The sequence below is a fragment of the Peromyscus eremicus genome, chromosome 12, assembly GCF_949786415.1.
Source record: "Peromyscus eremicus chromosome 12, PerEre_H2_v1, whole genome shotgun sequence".
NCBI classification, from domain to species: domain Eukaryota; kingdom Metazoa; phylum Chordata; class Mammalia; order Rodentia; family Cricetidae; genus Peromyscus; species Peromyscus eremicus.
In genome coordinates this window covers 67,745,934-67,770,565 of record NC_081428.1, presented here as the reverse complement: position 1 = coordinate 67,770,565, position 24,632 = coordinate 67,745,934, and the positions used below count along the sequence as shown (strand labels likewise).

Here is a 24,632-nt window from a genome sequence, read left to right as displayed (position 1 = left end):
GAGCTTCCTTTGAAGTCTGTTTCTAAATGATTTTAATAATGAGACAGAGACTCCCCAAAGAGGGATCCCCAACTCCCCTGGGACCATGACTCTTTTTCGGAAACACATAGTGAGCAGGGTCCTATCTCATGCATCCCATTCTTGTGCACACTACCAGTTTTGGAATACACAATTAGAAAAAAGCCATGAAGCTTTTATTTTTCACTAAAAAACAACAATTTATTGAAAAAGAGTAATGCTTTATACAAATTCCCATCGGAGCCCCCAAATATCAATTGGTCTGTTTCCAGGTTTGGTAGTAGGGTATAAAAATATCAAATCTGGGTAAGTTCTGACATCAAACTTCTTTGGGATTATTTTGGAATATAGAACTCTGTGTAGTTTGGTGAGCGTTATTTGTATGCATTTACATTACCAGAATTGTGGCAAAAGATCTTTGTATGATTACTTTTACACACAGAAATACAGTAAAACATATATAGTTCAAGTCCACATGACTCCATCCTTTGTATAACTTTCTCCATGTGGTTTTACCACTAAATGTTCTCAGTCTCTTCTAGAACCAAGTCCACATGACTCCATCCTTTGTATATCTTTCTCCATGTGGTTTTACCACTAAATGTTCTCAATCTCTTCTAGAACTGCTGGCTTCTATCCAATTTTGAAAGTATCACTTCACAAAGAGCACTTCATTCTCCTTTAGTGTCCATACTGTCAATTTCCTTCATTACATTTACTTAGTTACAGACTGATGAAATTAAGATGTAATGTCGTGGGGAGCAGGGGGATCATGCATATCATCTCAACAGCTGGGAAGCTGACGCACAAGAATCTCTGGATGACACAAAAGTTCTTGGCCAGCTTGAGCCACAGATTGAGACACTGTCTCAACAAAAACTTTAAAGACTTAAGATCAGTTTAACTTAGTGAGCTTTAGTAGCTCATTGTGAGACTTCTTAAGGAAAGAGACCCAATTTACAACTTTCTCTTTCCAGTTGTTTAAAAAATAACCACAAAACCTATTAACTTAAATTCCTTGATGACTATAGAGCAACATGTTTCCCCTCATAAAACCATGTTTGCATGTGTCCCCTCTCGAATCCTGTGACATAGGCAGGGCAGGAATTAAAGAACTTGTGTAGATGTAGCAATACATTTAGGGCAACCAAGTGCCTTTGCCCAAGTCAGTCATTAAGTGATAGCACCAAGATTCAAATCCAGGTCTCAAAACGTCAATGTCAACACCCTTTCTACTACATCATCTTGCTCTGCTGAAGGGCCTTTCCTACAGATTAGAATAGTAAGAGCATTTGTCAAAATGAAACAGCACCAACAAGAGGCCAGGCAGAGCTGAAGGAGAGGAAATAGTCTCATGAAAAAAGAAAGATACAGAACAGTGTGAAGGCGTGTGTGGAGATTTTATTCAGTGACTTCAAAACTGCTAATTGAGCAAGGAAAAACACTACTTAGGCATATTTCATGTTCAAAGAATGAGAGTCATATCAACTAATTAATGCTCACATTACCTCTACCAGCTGGTTAAGTGTAATTATCCCAATTTGACAGATGGGAAAAGAGGTATAAAGACTGTAAATTGCTCACAGCTACAGAGAGAATATTTGTCACTATATTATCGCTCCTGCAAGTCTAGCACTTCGTGCAGATAAACAGACCACACCTCCCAGAGAAGAGCTAAACCATATGATAATTATATGTGAGAAATCAAGATAGCCGAGGAGCGAAGAAGAAAAACGTAGTTGACAGGATATGGAATGGTGAATAAGTACGTGAAAAATGCAATCAATAAAACTGTTTCAACTACAGGGTTAGCAGTACAGCCACTCAGTGAAACAAATATTTTCAAAGCAAACAAGACGGCTACAGACCAAAGGGCAAGGACCATGAGGGAAGGTCAGCAGAAAAACATCAGCTGTCCAGAAGATTTGCTCCCACAGCTCAGAAATGGATGTGCTAAGTGATTCAGACTTGTTTTAAGCTTCAAATGTGGGCTGGGAAATTCGTGATTAGATTCAGGAGTTAGAAACAAACCTCAAAGTACCAGGTTGAAAAAGCAGTTGTTGTCAGAGTTAAAAAAAAAAAAATTAAATATGTTGTTGTGAAGAGTACACATGGGAAAGGGAATGAAGTCAGACTTGATAAGGAAGTTTGGTCTTAGGGCAAGGATGCTAACTGCTGATGAGGGAGTGATATTTGATTGATCACATGTTCACAGAAAGAAAGAAAAATAGATCACTAGGCTTACTTAGTCAATATGGAATTGTCTGTATTTTAGTCATTTTAAGTATGCTGGTACCAATATGAGGAGAATAAGAGTTTTTTAACTGTCTATGTTTTAATAGAAAATATGTATATATACATATTTATACACGTTTAAGGAGCACCCTTCCCCAGTTTGAGTAGGACTACTCAGTAGGAAGCAGCAGTTCAAATGCAAAAGGCTTCCTTCCTGTACTCAGGAAAGATGGTAAGGCACAGCCAAGCCCCTCATAACCACAGGGATGTACAAAAATATGCTTCCTTTTGTTATACTACAGCTCAGATCACCATAGTCAACAGTTTAAGGCCTTAATGTCAATACTAGTTTCAATGTCCACTTTGTATTTGCTCCAGCAGGATTTCTTCCCTTTGCCTCTGTCACACGTAGTCTTTCCCACTAGAAGGTGTCGGCTTGGGATAAGGCCTTGGTGTTGGGTAAGAGGTTGTTTTCCGGGGACAGGAGCAAGAAAGTAGGGCACCTCCCAGGAGGCAGAGGGAGGCAGCAGCCCAGCCAGTGAAGAGGGCCTGGCCAAATTCATACCTGAAAGAAAGACAGCAATGTGTTGCTTATGAGGACCATTGGCAAAAGGAGAAAATCAATAGCAATATATTTATATATATATATTATAGCAATATATATTTTATATAATTTATAATTAAAATAACTTGATGATCCCTTAGGAGCTGCTATTTGTGAGCACATTCATGAAATAATGTTGACATTGTAATTATCAATAATTTGCAAGAGTACATCAGCAATATGACATGCAATACACCAGTTTAATTACACAAATATTTCCAAAGACCTTTCCAAGAAAAGGAGGCTTGGAAAGGATGTTTAGACACTTGGGAAGTGAGGACTGGGCCACAGTCCTAAGTTATTGCTTACGAAGTCTACTACCCTCAAATGGTAAACATTTCTGTAACAAAAAATGATTAGTGATCAGAGAACCTAGTTAAAATAAAATATAAAGCTAATATTTTGAAAGAAAGACATCTAAATATCCCATGGCTGATTTCGGATTGAAAAAGGCCAGGTGGACACAGTAATCCACATTCCTGGGATGAGGAACCTGTGGCTGACTATGGGCATCACACAGAGAAAAGGGCTGGCTGTAGAAGTCACAGGGCTGGAGTCCTGATGCAATGCTCAGTTGCTGCAGCTCTGGACCAGCAGCAGTTCTACCTCTCACCCATTGTTTCTTCCCTCGAAGCAGACTGTCTCACTTGCTTCCCTGGAGGGTGTTCAGGGTAATGTGCCATCACACAATAACAAGCGTACAGAGCCCGGCAATTTATAAAATGCTTTCTCGTGCAATCCTAATATTATTACTCTGCTGAAAATGCGGCCCATTGACCTCCAGCAGTTTCTGTCCCTACATCATAAATCTTACAGGATGGGCTAGGCTCCAAAAACTGCTGAAGCCTATGTTCTTCTGTGTGTGGGCGACTGTATAAAAAGATGCACATTTATCTCTGCAAACACTGGAATTTTTCATTCACTCACCCTAGCACTCACAAACAGTAATTACATCTTAACATTCTAGCTTTGAATGTGGTTATTAAGCTTTATAGATGGGAAGACAGTGAGACAATAAGCCTTGTCCTTGATCAAAGAGCATTGTTACCTGAGAGCCAAGACTCAGGTCCTGAACCTGCAAAACTTGAACTATTAAGAAAGGTGACCTTTATAAAGTCAATTTTATAGTAGTAATGGAACACAAAATTTTAAAGTGACATCTGAATGTACTAGAAAAATACATCATAGTTTCATGTGGATACTATTGGGAATGAAGCATTATTTGTTAACCACTATGGTGGTTCTATTTTTTTCAATACATCATGAACATGTATATTAGTTACAAGTGATCATAGGTATTGGAAACACCATAATACATTTCAAGAAGAACGTGTCCAATGCATTAGCATCTTTGTTCATATTCGGGGAAGAAAAAAGATGTGATATGTTGTTGGCTAGAATCCAGCTTAGAACATTTCTCCTTTGAAGTGCATTTTGTCATCAGTTCTGGCTGTTAAAGCAATTATCAAATTCATTCTAACATGAGTCAGAGGTCATTTAAGTTGTTTGCAAGTTCAACACAGATTTCCATACAGTTCTTGAAAGCAACTCTGAGAAACTAAGGCACTGACAGGAGTCTGCCGAACACAAAAAGGGTTGATTTTCAGAGAATGAACTATTTTATGCATGACTAGCATTACCTGGCATTGACGGGGGTCATGGGGTCATAGAATTCTTGAACAATTCTATTTCCATACCATGCTGTGGCCACTAAAGTCGCCAGACCTACAGAAATTCAAAGCAAAGCCATTAATCACTGTGGGACACTGAGTACCAAAACACAGACTATTAAACCTAATTGTATTCTATAAGAATTGAATCTCATCAAGAGTGCTGACATTTTATTTTATTACTATGGAAATCAATTTGACTTAGATATGATTTATTCCAACTGTTCTGCAAAGAATTACAAAGAAATTAGATTGAAGTTGGGCCTAGATTATGCTATTTATGATGTCTTATTTATTTATAGTCCAAGGCCACTGGCACTAATAGTGTTGTTGGGGAACAACTCACCTGGTCCATCTTATTCAAAACCTCTGCCAAAGGTTCTGCAGTACTGTAGTTTAGCATATGAAACTACTTTAAAAAAATGTTTGTTCATATTAGCAGAGAACTGCCTACAAAAGGTAAGATGAAAATCCTCCTGCATTATTCTTGACAAATTCAAACTTGATTTTTAGGTTTTGGTTTAGCAGCAAAATCAGAGCTAACTAACACAGGAAGTAGAACCTCTCTCAGAATGCGCCAGATCATCCAGAGTCTTTCTGTCCCAGGTTTAAGGCAATATCTAACACTGGAATCATTTGGGGAGGTGACACAATGGACTGATTTACATAAGTGAACTCAATTGTTCATGATATTTTGTAATCAATAATGAAAGGAAATGAGTTGGGCAATGTCATTCATTCCAGTGTTTATATGATGTCTAAATTACATCATTTATTTTTATCCAAAGAGATACTCATCAAAAGATACAAACTTTCAAGTAGAAATTAAAAATAAGCTTGAGATATTTCTTTAATGATATAATGACTATAGGGTCCTTAAAAATACTAGAGGGTAGCCAGGTGATGCATTAGGGAGGCAGAGGCAGGTGGCTCCATGTGAGTTTAAAGCCAGTTTGGAGTATAGAATAAGTTCCAGGATAGCTAGGGCTGCACAGAAAAACTCTGTCTTGAAAAACAAACAGCAGGAGGAGGAGGAGGAGGAGGAGGAGGAGGAGAAAAAGGAGGAGGAGGAGGAGGAGGAGGAGGAGGAGGAGGAGGAAAAGGAAGAGAAAAAGGAGAAGAAGAAGAAGAAGAAGAAGAAGAAGAAGAAGAAGAAGAAGAAGAAGAAGAAGAAGAAGAAGAAGAAATGCTATGCTACAGTGGCTGAAATAAAATCTGAGGCAAAACATACATATAATTTAATTTATTCATTGTAGAATATATATACACTTCAACATACCATGATTCATATAATAAATGTACATAAAACTGTCAAATCCAAAACTAATTTTAAAAGAAAACAAGTAACTTCTTTTTATAGTAATTGATGGTACATAAGATCATTTTGGGTGCCTGGGTAAACTGATTATGCACATGCTCTTGATCTGGCCACCTGGACTTCTGAGGCCATCCTAGATTGCACTTGGAATTGTGTATGTCTGTGGTATTTGTGGGAATTGTGGGGATGGGTGTGGTATGATACAATACAGTCTTTGATGTAACTTTAAGTTGTTAGGAATAAAAATTTGTTCATGTCTTTTCAGGTAGGAGCTAATTGTGTTTGGACAAATGGAGCATCTGGTCACTTGAACCACATCTTTAGCAAAGTCACAGTCTGCTTCCATTACTGGCTAACGCCACAAACTATGCTGGATCTACACCCTCCACTGGTCTTCTGCCAACGAGAGAAATAAAGAAATAAAATCTAATTCTTATTTTTAGTAGTTATATCACCAGTGTAATCGATTATTACTTACATATAATACATGGGATCTATACAGTAGCCTGTTGCTCAATCTATGTATTATATAGTGTCTACATATGAACATAATCAATAGCATACCTGTAATATAATATCTATCATATTTAACATATCCTTAGAAAGTTCTGAAATGGTGTCCATCATTCAGATTTCTTTGTTCCTCAAACATATAACCTAACGTGCCAGTCAACATTTGAATGAAGCAGAAAATGTTACTTGTTTTCTGTGTGACACATAACCTATTTTGACAACAGTTTTCAAATCCTTTTCTGTACTGTTTGCTTCCTTAACTCAGCTAACCTTACACCCTGCCTTGTCAATATTCCATTTGCTGCACCCCACTTGACCTATATTCTTTCTGATCCATGGGCACATCATGTTTATTGTGGAATTAGCTCTGCCCATCTACAATGTTACTTTTATCTTTCTCTACTGTCTCCAATCCCATTTTTCCCAATCCAGTATCATTAACATACTATTCATATTTTCTTAGTCTTTTCTGTACCTAGATATACTGAAACACATTATTAACATTTTCTAAGGTCCTTTTTAATGTGGGGTGTGTGTGTGTGTGTGTGTGTATGTGTGTGTGTGTGTGTGTGTGTGTGTGTGTGTGTGTGTGTGTGTGTGTGTCTTACGTGGCTGAGGCTGACCTTGAACTCCACATTTCCCTGCAATCATCTCTCTCATGCCAGGATCACATGTACCACCATGTACCACAACTATAGCTACCAAAGAGCATATTCTGAATCACATAAAATTGGTCCAGACTCTTTTGCTAAGTGTCGGACATCTTTCTAAATCTAAAGAGTCTGGGGCTATGAAACAAGCGAGCACCCAAGTCCTTTCATGGTTGTACCTGACAAGTGTCCACAAGTCAACTTTTCATTTGATTTTTACTGAGAACACTAAAGCCAACTGACTGTAAGGCCCTATAAGTATCTGTAAAGTATTTTACAAGTGGTAAGATACTTTAAAACTTTCCAAGTACAGCTGAGAATGGTGCACGCCTTTAATTCCAGCATTCAGGAGGCAGAGGCAGGTGGGTCTCTGTGAGTTCGAGGTCAACCTGTTCTACAGAGTGAGTTTCAGGATCGGCTCCAAAGCTACATAGAGAAACCTTGTCTTGAAAAACAAAAACAAAAACAAACAAACAAACAAAACTTTTCAAGTACAATGAATCTAACATAAACTAAAAAAACTAAACACTAGAAAAGTAGATTCAAACCACACTTGAGAAAAGTAGGCAAGGGAGGAGGAGGGGCTTCTCTTACCAGAAACGACAAATATAATGCCCCCGATGACAGCCATCCACATCTTCTGCACCTCATCATCTTCCAAGCACTTCATGCACTTCATGCCAATGGTGGACACAAAGATTGCGATCAGCCCCAGCAGGATGCCAATCACCATCAAGGCACGCGTTGCCTGCAAAGTACCTGAGAGGAAACATTTGGGACATATAAAAATCCTCCTAGAGCAGTGGAAAAACAGTGGGAGATGAGATGTACTTGAAGGTTCTCTGGGAGGGAAAGAAGGGACGCCTCTACTGTAACCATCAGAGCTGTTGCTAGGAAGATGAGCACAGTCTAGAGGATGGCTAGGACTTCAGCTATTCACCTCAAAGCCAACTAAAAAAATTATTAATGAATCAGTTGAGTAGGTCTCACTGAATTGAATATGTAATCCTTACTACCTGAGTATTGAGATTCTGAACTAACATTCATACATATTATCCTTAATGGTCACCATTTGCAAATAAATGGCTTAAAACACATATTTACAAATAAATGGCTTAAAACACATATTTAGTACTAGTCACTAGTTTTAGACTATATTTAAACTTCAGAAAAAAAAGTGACTATGGATGATAAATGAGATTTTTTTCAGAGACGATCATGGCTGGATAAGCAACATTTTATCCCTAGTTATGAGAAGTTCAGTGGGAAAGGATATAACCTTCTAGAACATTAGTGTTAAGGCAATCTTTAAGAAGGTAACTTGGAGCAGAGCAGTAGATTCACAGATAATGACACCACCAGTTTTTAAAACTACAAAATCTTCATGTTATAATGTCAGAGATAATAACTCCAACTTGTATTTCTCAGGTTTCCACCAATTTTCTAAAGTTACCATTCTTATCTTTGTTCTGTTGTGTTAGCATGAGAGACAGAGTCAAGTTTGAGAGACTGAGCCAGGGTGTTTCCTAAAGAATAAAAGCTGAAAGCCAACACTATGGTATAACAATATGGGGGGGGGGGCTTACACTGGTTAGAAGATCTTTAAATTACAGATTTATTTCCTCTTTCAACTGAACATCATTGTCTTACAGTCTTAATACATGAAATGGAAGGTATATGCAACAAACTAGGATCTTGGAAAAACTACCTAATATTCTTTAGGGCCATGTTTGTATTTTATGGACTATGAGGGACAATATCTCTATCCAGTGAGTTAGAACAGTTTGCTCCTTGCTGGTCTTCAGAGGTTACTACGATGATGGCAGCCCCAATATTTAATGTGTACACAGGCCTAGTCTTCACATGTTCAAGACTGAGCAGTTAGGTTACCAATTCAAATTCGAAACAAACACCTCTGGAACACCACAGAGTTTTCACTAACACCAGTTTCTATCCTTGTTATCGCAATCGATGGCAGAATCACATTAACCCCTTTGTAAATGGGATCAAACATATTTTCACAGTATTTCGGCGATATTTGGAAGCAATTTTTACTCTTTCATCAAAATACTCCGGGAGTCCAATCAGCGAGAAAGAGGAGGAATTGTATAAGCGAGAATTGTTGAGACCAAGATTGGAAAAAGCACAGGGACAAATAGCCAAACTAGTGGAAACACATGAACTATGAACCAATAGCTGAGGAGCCCTCATGGAACTGGATCAAGCCCTCTGGATAAGTGAGACAGTTGATTAGCTTGATCTGTTTGGGAGGCATCCAGGCAGTGGGACCGGAACCTGTCCTTAGTGCATGAGCTGGCTGTTTGGAACCTGAGGCCTATGCAGGGACACTTTGCTCAGCCTGGGAGGAGGGGACTGGACCTGCCTGGACTGAATCTACCAGGTTGAGCTGAATCCCCAGGGGAGTCCTTGCCCTGGAGGAGATGGGAATGGGGGTGGCCTGGGGGGAGGGAGGGGGCGGGAGGAGGGAAGACAGGGGAATCCATGGCTGATATGTAATATTAAATCAAATTATAAAAAAATAAAATAAAATACTCAACAGTACACTCTCTGCCTCTTCCGTCAAATTCATCTGCTCATAAGTGTTCAATAAGCACATATGTGCACCTCTCTTGCACTTCTTGCAGGGTTCCAGGGTGATGTAGGAGCTATGGGATCAAAGCCATGTTCCATGCCCACGGCATTACTAGGAACTGAAGCTGTTCACATGACCAGTAGAAAACTTCCCTCGGAATCACAGCCCTGCTGTGGTATGAAGAGGAAAGTCCCGAGGACTTCCACTTAAGGTGTTCACTTCCTTCTGATTCATTAGCAGTGGTTGCAAGAGCAATCGTCACTTACTAGAAAAGTGAAAAACTAAATCATTATGATCTTATAAAACACAGATTTTGGATTTGGTTTCAGTGTTCAGCTCAGAAGGAAAACATTTTGGGAAGATGCTGCCATCAATAAAGGGATCTATGTGATGGAGGATAGGGTGACTACTCCTGCCTGTTTGCCCAGGATACTCTATATTTTAAATGAGAAGTTCAGCATCCTAAGAAGGCCCTGGATCCTGAGTAAATTGGGGCAACTGGTGAGCCTACAGATAAATGATAAATGGTGGAGTGCAATGATGTTTACCAAGGTTGGCAGATGGCATGTGTGTTTATGTATGTATAATATATATATATATATATCACATATACAAACGTATTCAAACATATACATTACACATCATACACATACATCAAAGCTTTGTAGGCCATGGTCATGAGTTCAGAGTCTATTCCAAATAATGAGAAGTTATTGGAGGATCCTAAGGCGCGGTGACCTGACTTTTACCCTTAGTGAAGAAACAATATAATTAGAAAACACTAATGCTATGGTAGCCCTTCACAGAGGTAGACAGCCTCTTCTGTCTCAGGCACCTCCTCTCTATTTTGTCATATTCATTTGTGTATTGACTCTCTACGGAATGACTTCCGTTGGTGTCTTTGATCGCTCTGGAAGTTGTGCTTGTTACACATCTTCCACTCAGACTTAGTCCATGTAATAGTTATTCTAATCCACTCATGAAATCAAAGCACAGGCCAGCAGCCCCACAAGGCTGAGTACTAGGCACAAGACATCCTTCAGGAGGAGGCTCCTGAGCATCAGTCTCAAGGATGGGATCAAAGCCATGTTCCATGCCCACGGCATTACTAGGAACTGAAGCTGTTCACACAACCAGTAGAAAACTTTCCACGGAATCACAGCCCTGCTGTGGTATGAAGAGGAAAGTCCTGAGGACTTCCACTTAAGGTGTTGGTGAAACATCTAGTTTTCTATTCAAAGAGCACCAGGTATAGCTTACGGACATGCCATCTGCATCCACTTACAATTACCAAATATTCACACAATTGTCATCTTTAAATTAACAAGAAGGCATCTATGCTTCATGCCATTCCTTTTTATTTACTACTTTTGCAAAGTTAAGGAGAAATGACAGATACTCTTATCCCATGCTTGCTAACAATGTTACAATGCTTCCCTTTCTTACAGTGTTCAACACACAGACATGGAGCCAATGGACAATATATTTTGTAACTACAAAAACATAGAGATGAGGGGCCTTATTTTTTATTTTAAAACATGATAAAGCAGTACATAATAAAAATGTTGTTTTGCAAAGCAACCTTTTCCATTTACACCTGGAAGCCATAGAATTATAAATTATCTTCTGTTTTATATTAGACTGTCATCAAATAGAGACATTGAATAACTCCTAACCATAACGTATGTGCAGGAAATATAAAATAACACAAGCTTTCTGGCACACCACAGACAATGGTGGAAAATTGTAACAGCATGAAAACTTACTAGCTGGGCACCTATAATGACGGATTACAAGTCAGACAAAGAAACAATTGTTCTATCTAAGGTTGTGGCCATTTTGTGTCGAGATCCATTCTAAGCTGGAGTTCTCAGCTGGACTGAGTGAATTCTTTCCAATAAAGGTCTTGTGGAAATCGTTCAAGTCAGAGACCTAAACTGTGTAAGAGTGAGGGGCTGCTAGAGGGCTGCATGTAAAGGGCTGCTCACACTTCCTGACAATCACATGCATCATTCAATCTGTTCTCAGTGAGCTTGAACTAGAGGATGCCTTTACTCTTCAAAACTGGTGATAATGTGATATAGAAAGTACGTACTTATGTTAAGCTAAATCTTCAAAATCATTATTTGACAAACACTTCCTTTGAGGGTCCAGGGATGCTGAAATTTTGGCATGTAAAACTAAGCTTAAGTTAGGCTACAAAGTGCTAGAAATTCATGCAGAGGGGGGAAAAACTGTACTTTTCCCTTAACTTGATACAGTTTTTAAGTTCTGTATTCAATGAACTCTTGTTTTGGCATTTCTCTCTCAACAGAATGAGGGAGGCAGAACATAGAAGTTGGTAGTGAAGTGTGAATGTCACAAAATAATATTTGGAGCAGAAATACATCCATATATTATTGCACTATGCCTAGGAGCACTTTCATTTCTTTCTTGGGCCTTTAAATTTGTAGCTAGCTCTATAACATTTTGACTAAAGTTGTGTGTGGAGAACCTGGCTAGCAAATATTGGAAAAGTTACACTATTGTTTCTGAGCATTATCCAGCAGTAAACAGGAAGGCAGCCTTTTAATTACACTCAGCCAGATTGAAAAATCTGCAGCTTAAAGACCCCCTAAGGAGTTCTCACCACTCTCAACCTGAAAGTATAATTAAAAAAATACTTACAAAGATCTCTACTTATAAGACAAGAAATGAGTTAGGCACTACCCTTCTACTACAGTTATTTTAATCAAAGTTTGCAAAGACAAGCATAGACAGGCAGGGGATATTCCCCCCCCCCCCAACTTTAAAGACATGCTCTCCAAGCAGTAGAATCCCCATAAACTCTTGGCACTGTGCATGCTCTGCACTATACCCCATTACCATTCCTACCCTATACTCTATGTATCATGAGCAAGCCAGATTTTAATGGTATTTCTGCTCTCACACGGTCCTAATAAGTCTTGAGGGACAAGGTAACTGCCTGCTGTGTGACTTGAGCAAAAAGGCCCTTTCTCTTTCACAGACTCTCAGAGTCCATTGCTGTGGAGTTTTCAATTACCACGGCTTTCATTTTCCCGGTGTTCAAAGTTTCACATGCGCCTTCCTTGTTGCGTTTCTGTTTCACAGGTGTGTGAGCGGGTGGACCACGTGTGATGTCAGCATGTAAGTTAAATCAGTGGTCCAAGCAGTCCTGGAGGATGAGGGCCTGGCACCACTCAGCGAATCCTGAGAAGTTTTGCTCTCTCTTTTAAAACCTAACATTCATTTTCAGAATGGCTCATGATTAAATGTATGTCCTGCATTACTATTTCCGTGGCACTATTTGTTTTTATTAAAATATAATTACATCATTTTCCCACTGCCCTTTCCTCCTCCCTCCGACCTCTCCCACTCGCTCCCCACCTCAGATAACTTTGTCCATGACACTATTATCACTCCGATCTAGGAAACCTGTGCTATGTCACTTGCTTTTTCTTCTTTCATCACTGAAGTTCGTAACAAAGAAAACTCACACCGGCTAGAGTCTTTGCTGCGTTCCTCTAAGTGGAAATACGGCCAGGCTCTGGTTTGCTGACTAGATGAGTGGACCTTTGATTCATCCGTCTGTGCCTCCTACTCTGCCCTAGTTTGCAAGTGCTGAATCCACCTGAGTCTGGGGAGATCAAGTGGCTCCCCCTGGACAGTGCAATCTGGGGCAGGAGCTCGATGTGTTCTCATTTTGAGTCTCGGCTCTTGCTTCACTCGTGTCGCACTCTGCACACCCATGGCTTTTCTGAATGTTCACTATTCGGCAGCAGAGAGGAGACCGGAGAAGCCTGTCCTCTCTGCTTGTGCTGCACAGACATCCAAGTCAGTGATTTCAGTCCTCTGATTGAGCCTGACATCATGGTGAGAGTGCTGGGAAACCTCATGACAACCAATACTCATTAAGCACACCTACACACATGTGGATTCATGCAGAGCGAGTTCAACAGGCTGGGGTAGCTTATAAACAAATTACAGAAGTTCAGGGCTAGATGAGACTTAAAGAGAGTCTAGCATAACCTCCCATTTGTCTGGTGCTTGGATCTTCACAACAGCATTCCTACAAAAATGCTTACTTCTTCTCTGCTTTGATACCTCCCAACATGCAGCCTCCCGGGAAAGCCCTGTCTTTGGCTATTAAAGTGAAGCAAGCAGAAGCAATTAGCTAAACAGGCAACTGGCTTCCCACGATGTTGGGAATGAAATCAAAACCAAGAGTGATGTGTAAAGTAGGCAAAGAAAAGTCTACCAGAGCTGCACCCGGCCCTCTCCTTTGTATGTCTAAATTTCAGCTACAAGCATCATCATTCTAGAAATACCACATGCAGGGAGATGGAATCGGTCTTAGCTGTTATAGACCATAATTCATGGTGTAACAATTGCTTCTCCAGGAAATTTATCAGTTACATTTTTCCCAAACTGTTTGGTCAAAACTACATACAACACAGCCTCTTTCTGCTGTATACAGTGGTTCTCTATGGGGTGTAATAATACTACACTTCCTACACACATTGTGTAAAGGTCATGTGTTTTTCACAACTGATACCAGATACAACAGAAGAAGCATCCTGGAATGTCTGGTTACAAAATGCTGACACACTCTGTCTTGATACTTAGGTGAGGAGGGCTCTGCTGGCGAAGCTCAAAAGTATAATCTCAGGAAACCTATAGCAGTGCCTCTCACCTCAAAGCATCCTGTGAGAGGTAACCTTCAGGAGCCACACTACACACACACACATGCACTGAATAAACCTTTTCATCTCTAGGCGTCATGGAACTACACCAAAACCAGCCAGTGAATCACCAACCAGATCTCTTCATCAGGTGGGCGTGAACTCCACAGCTCAGGTGGAGAAACAGAGACAAGTTTTCTGGGTCTGGTCCAAAGGCACCTTAGTGAATCACTGCTCAGCTGGGAGAGAAGGTATGAGTCAAGGCTCACGCTCCTTGGAATTGGTTTGGGGAAAGAGGCTGCTGGGCTCCATCTTGAATAAACTATGGCTTTAACCAAAACAGAAGTCGGAAGCTGTTCTCCGCTAAAACAACTCGACAAACAGGCAGTTTCGTTAAATGACTGTGATGGAAGGATATTTACTGCTTTTGTCACAGTTTTAAGAAATATAATAACTATATCAGCAAGGGATAAATTATAATAAAACATTTCATATAGTATTCTGGATAGGGATGATCTGAGCATTTGCTGCACCGACCATGATTCTACCCAGCCATTTGAGGAAGTTCAACCTGATGAAATGAAGAATTTGGATCAGAAGAATAAAACTGGCAGGGAAGCTCTCTGAACTTGTCCATAACACATCTCATCTGCCAGTTCCATAGCACAGCTCCGAAAGTGCCCGGCACGATTTCCTTAAATGCGTTTCTCTTCCCACCAGTATGTTCATTATTTCCCAATTGTTAACAGCCTGAGTGTATCCAGGAGGAGAATAAGCAACACACACTTAGCAAATTTATTGATTACTTTTGACATAGGTGTCCAGATGCGGAGACAAAACCACATTGGCTGACTAAATTCTACAGGTACTCAGGCTGTCCAGCTGATTGGTGGCAGTTCCCATAACTGTGAAATGAAGTGCCTTTGCTGGGACAATGCCAGCACTGTTCACTCCAGCACTCCCAGAGGACTGTGGGATAGCTTTGTTTAGGCAAAGGCTAAGGGAGGTCTTCCTGTGAGTTAAAGGGCGGCACAGACCCACAGAACACCGCCAGTGCGGTTTCTCCAGCAGGAGGACACAGCCACCAAGGGTATTACCTGGGTGGGAATGTAATGACTTTCTAATAAAGCACTCAAAAATTTTACCTAAACGTGAAGGTGAAGGCATTTTATCTGTTTCCCCAGGACCTGTAGAAATATTTCTGTCTACATACTCCTTTCTAACTTCATGTATGAGGAGAGATCCTCCATTACATGGAGATCCCTTTGCAGAAGGGACAACATGGGAAGACCCTTTCTCCCCACCCCTACCCCCCACCCCCAGCCTTCTTCCCAGCTGTGTCTGTCTCTGTCGGTGGCACCCATTAGGCTGCCTCCTTCTGTGCCTTTCTCTTTCCATACTGGCCAGGTTATTCAGAACCATTCTCTTCTGTGACCACCCCCACCTCCCCATCCCCCCCACCCCCCGCTTCCCACATGCCACCGGCCTTCTTGTTCTACACTTAACACTGTACAAGCTGCCTCTTCTTCAGACCCTAGCCTGGAAAGCCAACTTTTGTGGGGAGGATCTCAAGAGGTTCTTCAGGGAGAAAAAGCCAAAAGACACAAAGATTGAACCTTCGCTGTGCTTAGGGAACGCCTTGACACCAGAGTCAGACAGTTCCTTACTTGATATCTCCGAATCATCTACTTAACTTTGAAGGCTTGAAACCTGCCCAAAGTATACCATTTTTCTTGCCCAAACACCATCAGAACGTGCAGAAGCGGCCCAAGAGTCCGAATTCCAACTGTGGTCTTCACTCTCCCATTCTCCACCCACCCAGATTGGAATTTGAGGCCAAATCACACCCAGAAGGGCAGAAAGTGCCAAGCATGGACTTAGTGGCAAATCTAGGGCTTTGACCTGAGGCTCAGGTTCTCTTTGCTTTCTCATGACAGAGCACATGCTCAGAAGCCTTGACCAACTTAGAGAAGGCAACCCCATATAATCACAGGACAACTCCGGGGTGAATGAAGTTACTACAGAGAAATGGGACTCTGAGGCCAGGGACCGGGGTCCTTGCCAGGGGTGGGGGGGTGGGGGTGCACTCACTGCTCAGATTCAGCAAGGAGTCGAAGACTTTGCACTGGATCTGCCCGGTGCTTTGCGAAACGCAGGACATCCACAGCCCCTCGAAGATGGCCTGGGCGGTCACGATGTTGTCCCCAGCATAGGAGTAAATCTTCCACTGGGGCAAGGCGGTGCTGACGATGGAGCCGATCCATCCCAGTGAGGCCAGGATGAAGCCCAACAGCTGCAGCCCCGCGTTGGCCATGGCTCGGTCCCAGGCTCGCTGCGCGGGCTCAGGTGGCAGGTGCAGAAGGCGGAGTTTGCAAGGTGCACACCTGGGCTCCCGAAGGTGGCGGGGTCTCGGGCGATCGAGTTATGGCTTAGGACCCCTGCTCCCTGCGCGGCTGCGGGCGAGGCTCCTCTGGCTTCTGGTCCGGGTCGGCGGCTGCGGAGTGTGGAAGCGAGAAGTGGCAGAGTTCTCTGAGATGCAGAACCGCCCGGCGCTGCGATTTAAAGCAGCTCCGCCCCTCCCGGCGTGCAGCTCCCCCTGGCGGTTTCACGGCCCAGTGCCCAGGAGGAGCGCCGGGTCCTCGCAGGCCACCTCTCCCGTGGTGGGCGATGTCCTGTGGGCGACCTGGGGACGACCTGAAGAGAATCAGGCATCCCTACCTGCTCCCTTTCATTTCTCTCCTGCGCTTTCTTTCTTTCACTCCGCAGTGAACACAAAAATTACCGTGTCAGTGTAAATACTAAAAAAAAATGTATAAAGGTGAAAAAAATGGAGGGAGCCAGAAACCGATTTTCACTTTTAATATTTTCCCAGTAACCTACTCAGGAGCACATCTAACTCCATACTCCCCTACACTCCCCGCCCCCTGGGCACCTTTCCTCTTCTTTGATTAGCTCCTTCTTTCTTTTGGGGGCCCCCTGTTCCTTTCTGCTCCTCAAGATCATTCCATTGGATTTCTTCTATTTCTCCCAGAGGCCTTGTGGAGATCTTGACACTTTATACATTAGGGAAATGCTACTCAGAGAGTGTCACGCAGCAGGTGTCTAGCATATCCAGGACTTAGTTCCCAGTTCTGTGGGCTTCCCACTACATTTCCAGTTGAAGAAAAAAAAAAATGTCCTTTGAGTTTTTATCCTCCTTTTAAAAGTACTGTCCACTATCCCCTACACCTAACACACACACACACACACACACACACACACACACACACACACACACACCTACCTTTTCCTAAAAGCAATTTGCTTAGCATAGCAACTTCTTATCTGAGGCGCCTGGCCAGCGACAAGTTATCAGATGGAATTCAGCAAATTCACCCAGTCCCTGCCAGGCGAAGGAGGGAGCAGGGCCTGGGCTCTGCCTCTGGACCTGGCAGGAATGGCTGTGCCACCTCCCCAGGCATTGATGCGGGCAGCCTCCAGCCTTCCTCTCCGGGTCTCTAAGGCTCTCTTGTTTGTTGTTGCTCAGAAGCCCACGTTGTGGTTGAGAATAATTAAAATGTTTTCTCAACTGTTATTTTGTATGCGGCGTGAGTGCAGCTGGAAGGGAAGCGGCTATGACTTTAGTAAAAACAGGGGTCTGGAAGACCAAAATAAACACATGAATAAGAAACAGGGGATGCCCAGGTATACTAAGGAAACTACAAGCTTGCCGCAAGGAAGAAATAGTCAAAACAGAACAAACAGAAAGAAGCCCTCCCACGCTCACTCCCAGCTGGCTGTTTCCTTTTCAGACCTGCTTTGTCCATGCGATGCTTAGGGATAAAGACCTGGTGTGCTCAGGGACTTAGGGAGCAGTAATGTCAAGGGAGCTTAATCTGGAGATAGTGACATTAAAACAAGTGCTGCCTTTCTCCCAGCTTTTCCAAAACGCTAAGGATCTCTAAGCGAGACCTACAGGCAAGGCTGTGTCAGGCTTGTATCCTCAGGCCCCGGGTCTGCAGGCTGTAGGACTCTGTGAGTTCAGAGGAATCTTCTCCTGGTGTCTGGTGTCTGCAGGGCAGATAAAATGTCAGTCGTGCTACAGATATTCCCTGAAGACCCGTACTGTGTGAGTCACAGGATCTAATCAATTTCTGCTGCTGCTTTGTTCAGAGTCACTTTAAGAAATAAGATTTGAATTCATTTAATACAATTGTGCTCGAGCCCTTTACGTCTGTCTGCATTAGGACCCATTTCTATCAAGCTGCAATTGGTGGGGAATTGGAGCCACGGATTCTGTTCTGTTTTGTTTTGTTTTTAATCCAGGTCTGTGTGAGACTGATTATTTCACTGCCCACAAGTGTGTTTGGGAGGCTGCGGTGAGCTTCCCACTCCACTGCTCCGTGCTCACCTCGACGGCAGCCTAATCCTGTCTAGTTTTCTGTCCCTCGCCTCAGAGCAGCAACAGATGACATAATAGCTCCCCTTAAATCCATTAATTGGAGAAGAAAAACAACCCACAGACATTAGCTTTTCATATATGAAGCATAAAAAATAAAGACAAGAGCATGATCCTGAAGATTCTGGAAAGGCTGTCAGTAGTGTAGTAAAAATCCTGGGGCAAGTCATATGGAAAGTCTGCCATGTGCATGTAAGTTATTCCTTTTTCTCTGCCTCAGTTTTGCAATCAATAAAAGTGAGGGTTGCTCAGGAGGCAGAGCCAGGCGGATCTCTGTGAGTTTGAGGCCAGCCTGGTCTACAGAGTGAGCTCCAGGACAGGCACAAAGCTGCACAGAGAAACCCTGTCTCGGAAAAAAAAAAAAGAGGGTTGACTTCTTGGTGTTCCCCTGTCTACAGCGTACACTTGTGAGCCATACATCCTAGTCAACTACTAAGTAAGCTTCGTCACTTCAGAGCTCCCTTACCTCCATGTGAAGGGAACAGAGTCAGAGGTCACATTGCCTACCCAAGGATCATATTTGGTAACATGCAGTGTTGGCGCCCCACACTACAGCTCTGCTCTGAAGCCCAGGTCTTGAGCCGCTGTCCTCTGTTTCTCCATAAGTACCAAGCACACTGGGCCCAAGTGACTTTTCCCTCCACACCCTATTTTGTGCTTCTTGGCCCAGGCAGTGAGAGATGTGCTGCTCCATGACAGTCCCCTCCTAGTCTCTGTTGCTTCCCAATGGAGGCTGTTCCTGGAGTGTCCTGAGTCCTGACTAACATAGAGGGTTGTTGGTGCTGCCGAGGAGGGAGATGTATGAGCTGACAGCCAAGAGCCCACCGGGGACTCCACATATTTAGATGACTGATGCCTGGGCTCAGGGATGACCCTGAGAACCAGCAGAAGAGACACACGTACAGATGGCAGCAAGAGACCGAGTGTGCCGAAGAGAATGTTGACAAAGTCAGACAGTCCCCAGGGGCAGTGTGAGAGTCTCAGAAATGATGGACGAGAGGAAAAAAGCCTTTAGGGTGCAAAACATTCGCTTAGGGGTGGTGTGTGAGCAGGCTCACCTTAGAATGGTTTGGGGAGTGAAGACAGAATGGAGAGATACACCGCTGAACAATTTGCCATGTCAAAAATGATCATAGTTCAAATATGAAACTATAGCATGAATTCTAGTGTTAGGGTATGAAGGTTACTAACACTACAAATAGTTGGTCCATATCTAACACCTTGAAACAGCTTTTTGAAACTGTAGCTTTTGAGAGGGTAGTGGAGGGTTGTAGTTAAACATATCAGCTGCTTGTGATGTGTAGCTAAATGTGTGCATATGATTTCAGGGTTGACCACATGGTATTAGATAACCAATTGGAGGGTTCTTTAATGGGGAAAACAGTTTTCTCCCACTCTCTGTATTCCTGTTGCCTGTAGTTCTGCGTCCAGGGTTGGAGCCCTCGTGGGCTTTTCCCATTCCGTGTTAGCATGTTTGTTGGCATTGTCCTGGTTCAGGTAGGTCTTGTTTAGGCAGCCATGTTGCTGAGACTTTGTGGCTATAGCCTCCATGGCACTTCCAGGAGATGCGATCTCACAGTAGACATCTCATTCCTCTGGCTCTTACAGTCTCTCTGCCTCCTCTTCTGCAATGTTCCCTGAGCATTAGGTTCGGAAGCTGTTTTGTAGACAGAACAGCTGGGGCTGGGCGCCACACCATCACTTCTTCTCACAATAGGGAGGAGGTGCATGAAAGGGGGCTGGAGGAGAAAAGGGAAAGGAAGAGGGATGTCATTACATTTTAATTTAAAAATGTTTTTAAAGCACCAACTTCGTGAGCCCAGATACACTTACTAGTAGAGGAATTTACACAACATCCTTGGTCTCTTTTAAATGAATCAAAGTCCATGATTATGGTGGGTATTGAAAAGAATAATGTATGAAAATTGCCTAGCATATGGGAAGCAAATATGAAATGGCAGTTATTAAGGTTTACACAGATCAGGTTCCCTACGTTGTCTCACCCTGTTGTTTGCAAATGATCCTCGTGATTCCTCAGAAAAATCTTCTGTTACTTTGACTCTGTTAAACTCCCATTTAATGCCACAGTTATCATAATGACAAAACATGCAGCTCTCAGGCCTGTAGGATGGCTCAGCGTAAAGGTGTTTGCTGTCAAGGCTGATGACCGAGCTTGATTCCCTAGACCCACAGGGTGGAAGAAGAGAACTGCCTCAGCATATTGTCCTCTGATCTCCAGAATGGCCATGGTACAAGTGCATCTACACGAATACACATATTACACACTAGATGATATATATATGTGTGTGTGTGTGTGTGTGTGTGTGTGTGAGAGAGAGAGAGAGAGAGAGAGAGAGAGAGAGAGAGAGATGAGAGATATGAAATAGATTAATAGATGATAGATAATGATAGGTAATATATAGATATAGATAGATAGATGATAGATAGATAGATGATAGATAGATAGATAGATGATAGATAAAAACATGTTTTTGTTGTACTCAGATGCATATATACAAATTCACACACATCACACAGATCAGTAGGTGATAGATAGATAGATAGATAGATAGATAGATAGATAGATAAAACAATTTTTACAATTCTCTATCAGGAATATACCAACCTGTGTCCAGAAACAGAAATGGCGACAGAGATGAGGCTATGGCATTAGATGAAGTTTCTAATCCCCTCCAGGCACTGTGTAGTTTTCCTCTCTGAGTTCCATGTACTAGGAGTAGGATAAGAATCTGAAACATTATTCCTGGGATCCCTAAAATGCTAAATATGATCAATGAGGACACCAAAAGGAGGATGCCAAGTCCTTAGGGTGTGAGTTTCATGATCAAATTCTGTAGTGTTGTCATCCAAGCAGCAAACTTTTTCTCAGACTTGCCCCTCCATGCTTGACCTAGTAGACATCTCTTCAGCAAAATGGAGGAGGGAAGTTGGGGTTCCAGTTGTAAAATCTATTTTAACCATAACTACGTATTTGGAAGCAAGTTAGTGGAGGTCTGAAATCTCTGTCCCTTGCTTGTGTTATACGGGGAAAATGTTTCTTTAGCACTGGAGGTACCAGTGACATCTAATTAATTTGATCATGGAAACAAGGATATCTCTGTTGTGATATTTCATTTTGTGCCCCATGATGTAAGACCATCTGTATTAGTCAGTATGCTTTAGAAAAACAAGTGTCTAGGGCAAAGATATATTGTTTGTGAATATTAAGGAGAGAGTGAATGAGAGAGTGTAAGAGAGAGACAGGCAGATGGAGTGACAGAGATAGATAGATAGATAGATAGATAGATAGATAGATAGATGTATTAGAAGAAGCAGGACAGGGCTGATCTTGCAATTCAGAACAGAATTCCTTCCTTTAGGGTTTATGAAAACCATTCCCTGACTGCATGAGCCCCACCACATCTACAAGGGTGTTGAGCTTCACTCAGTCTACTGACTTAGATGTTAATCATATGCAAACAAACCTTTGACTTCCCTATCTAGGCATGTGTTGCCATAGCCTGACCATGTGGACACAAAAAGTTAACCATCACAGTACTCGGTGTACACAGAGCTGTTAGGTTCTATGAGCTTGCTCAGTACACAAAGAAGCCACTCATTTGGGGACCTGTCATTACCAATAAAGAAACTGCAGCCCATGTTAAGTAAAGTACTTTACATCAAATGAGCTGTTAAAGAACAGAGTTGGCATCCTAACTCAACTGGGGTAACTTCCTAAGCAGACAGCTTAGTTCAGCTTACTCTACAAGACCCAAAGCAGAAGCTTATCTTCCATGCCTCTTCCCATGATTATTCCCCAAGCTATAAGTCAATTGGAAAACAGGAAAATATCACAGTGGAAAGTAAGACTCTTTACATTTTGGGTAGCTATGGTAATGTGTGGCCAGAGGGATGGACTGATATAGGAAGAATTACAGGCCTTTATTTATTATGAGAATCCTGAAACACTGGAAATGCATCAGTGAATGAAAATAATTTTGACCCTCCAAAGAGAGTCTGGGTTTTATGAGAAAGATTGAAACAATTCAAAGAAAAGAAAATAAACAATGTGATAAGGATCATTAGCTTTAATACCTTTGTCTGTGCAATGCGACAATCTAGGATGCAAGGTTGTCTTTTCCCTGAGGTGAGCATATTAAACAGGTTGCTTCATCTCTCTGAGTTTTTTTCCTCACCTGTTAAATAACTAAATATAGGTAACAGAATCTTCTAAGATGTATAATATTACTTCAAGTAATTCTGTGCAGTTCTGAGTCCTGTACCTTGAACATGGAAAACGTCTGATCTCTGATGCATGTGCTGTGAGGTGTTGCATGATCACGCCTTTGTGTAGAGCTCAGGGTGGTTGGACTGACCTCCTAGTTACATAAGGGAGGGAGTATTCATAGAGCAGAGTTACAAAGCTGTGAGGGACATATCAAAGTTGTCCGGATATTCATATTATTTTAAGATTTCCCTAAGAATGTAGATTTTGGTTCATCTTGACTAGTCGTTATGGTGACAATGCTGTGTAGATTGAGACATGTGCTCTCTCTCTGATTTCCCATTTTTCCACAAGGTCTGGCACTCCTGCCTCTCTGAGTCCCATTACTTCTCTGAGCCCTGTGGGCACCTGATGCCAGCGCAGGCTTAGGTAGTACATGACACAGTGACTTTATCAAGTAGTTGGCAGGAAGAGGTGGATGATTGCAGAGTTGCAAGGGAACTTGAATAGATTTTTTTTTCTGAGGCAGGGTTTCTTTGTGTAGACCTGGCTGTCCTGGAACTCACTCTGTGGACCAGGCTAGAGATTCATCTGCCTCTGACTACCAAATGCTGAGATTAAAGGAATGTGCCACCATGCCTGGCTAAATTTTTTTTATGATTTATTTATTTTTTTGTGTGTGTCGAGTGTATTTTGCCTGCATGCATGTCTGAGCACCATGTGACTACCTGGTCCCTGAAGAAGTCAGAAGAGGGCATTGAATACACTGAAATAGAGTTGTAGACAGTGGTGAGCAGCCATGTGGGTACTGAGAATCGAACCTGGATCCTCTGCAAGAACAACCTGTGCTCTTAACTGCTGAGCCATCTTTCCCGCCACCAGATTTTCTTAAGAAAGTTATTTTCTAAGTGGAAGGAGACATAAATAAAAGTTTACTTAATGAACACCCTGTGGAATCACGTAGGAGCACTTGGCGAGAGGAATGTGTGCCAGGCAGATATTCAGGGGGATGAGTGGTCTCAGCATTTATATGACTTTGGTGATTATTCCGAGCCAAGAGTAGTTATTAAGACAGTGCTGGGTAATTTTCTGTACACACATAAGGCACCAGCCTCACGTATCACTCCAGAATAAAGCATTGGAAGAAAACCATGGCTTTGGCTCCCTCTTTCAACAGTAACATTTTGGAGATAGAAGTAAAGCAAAGCTGAAGCTTTCGGTCTCATCTATGCATCTTCCTCCGGGACTTTAGAGGGGAAGTGTATCATATATTTAAAGGAGAATTACAGTATATATTATATATTACTTTCTTCACATACACATTATTTTACCCAGCGGGATGAAACTCTGATGCATTGTATTAGAAAGGACAATAAGATAAGGTGTGTAGGTTTGGTGAGGAACAAGGGACTTCAGAGATCCTTTCCAATTAATGTATATGTGCAAGGGGCTGCTTGAACCGAGGTTTTAGGATTATTTTTTTCTTAAAGATTATAGGAGACAAGCAGCAGATCTTCACTTGGGCTAGGAATGTGGCTAAGGAGGTAAAGTCCTGTCCCATCTGCCCTGACCCCGGCAGTGGGCTCCCATGGTGAAAGAGAAAATCGATTCCACAAGTTGTACTCTGGCCTCTGTGTGGAAAGCTGTGGCATGTTCATGCATACACACACACACACACACACACAC

At 42.1% G+C, this 24,632-nt stretch overlaps 1 protein-coding gene across 1 annotated transcript; it reads right to left on the bottom strand.

Annotated features, from left to right (window-relative positions):
- Window positions 1-210: 210 nt before the first annotated feature.
- Cldn1 (claudin 1) lies at window positions 211-16,802 on the bottom strand. The gene is made up of 4 exons (XM_059277201.1): window positions 16,375-16,802; window positions 7,603-7,767; window positions 4,498-4,582; window positions 211-2,818 (listed from the first exon to the last, which is right to left on the bottom strand). The coding sequence occupies exons 1-4, from the start codon at window positions 16,595-16,597 to the stop codon at window positions 2,656-2,658; spliced, it is 636 nt and encodes a 211-aa protein (XP_059133184.1). The 5' UTR covers window positions 16,598-16,802; the 3' UTR covers window positions 211-2,655.
- Between the last annotated feature and the right edge of the window lie 7,830 nt (window positions 16,803-24,632).

Excerpts from the sequence above, each read along its gene's own strand:
- Cldn1 (XM_059277201.1), bottom strand. The coding sequence starts at position 16,597 with ATGGCCAACGCGGGGCTGCAGCTGTTGGGCTTCATCCTGGCCTCACTG. Across the intron at positions 4,583-7,602 it reads CATTATATTTGTCGTTTCTG|GTCTGGCGACTTTAGTGGCC; the intron begins GTAAGAGAAGCC and ends GAATTTCTGTAG. Across the intron at positions 2,819-4,497 it reads ATGACCCCCGTCAATGCCAG|GTATGAATTTGGCCAGGCCC; the intron begins GTAATGCTAGTC and ends TCTTTCTTTCAG.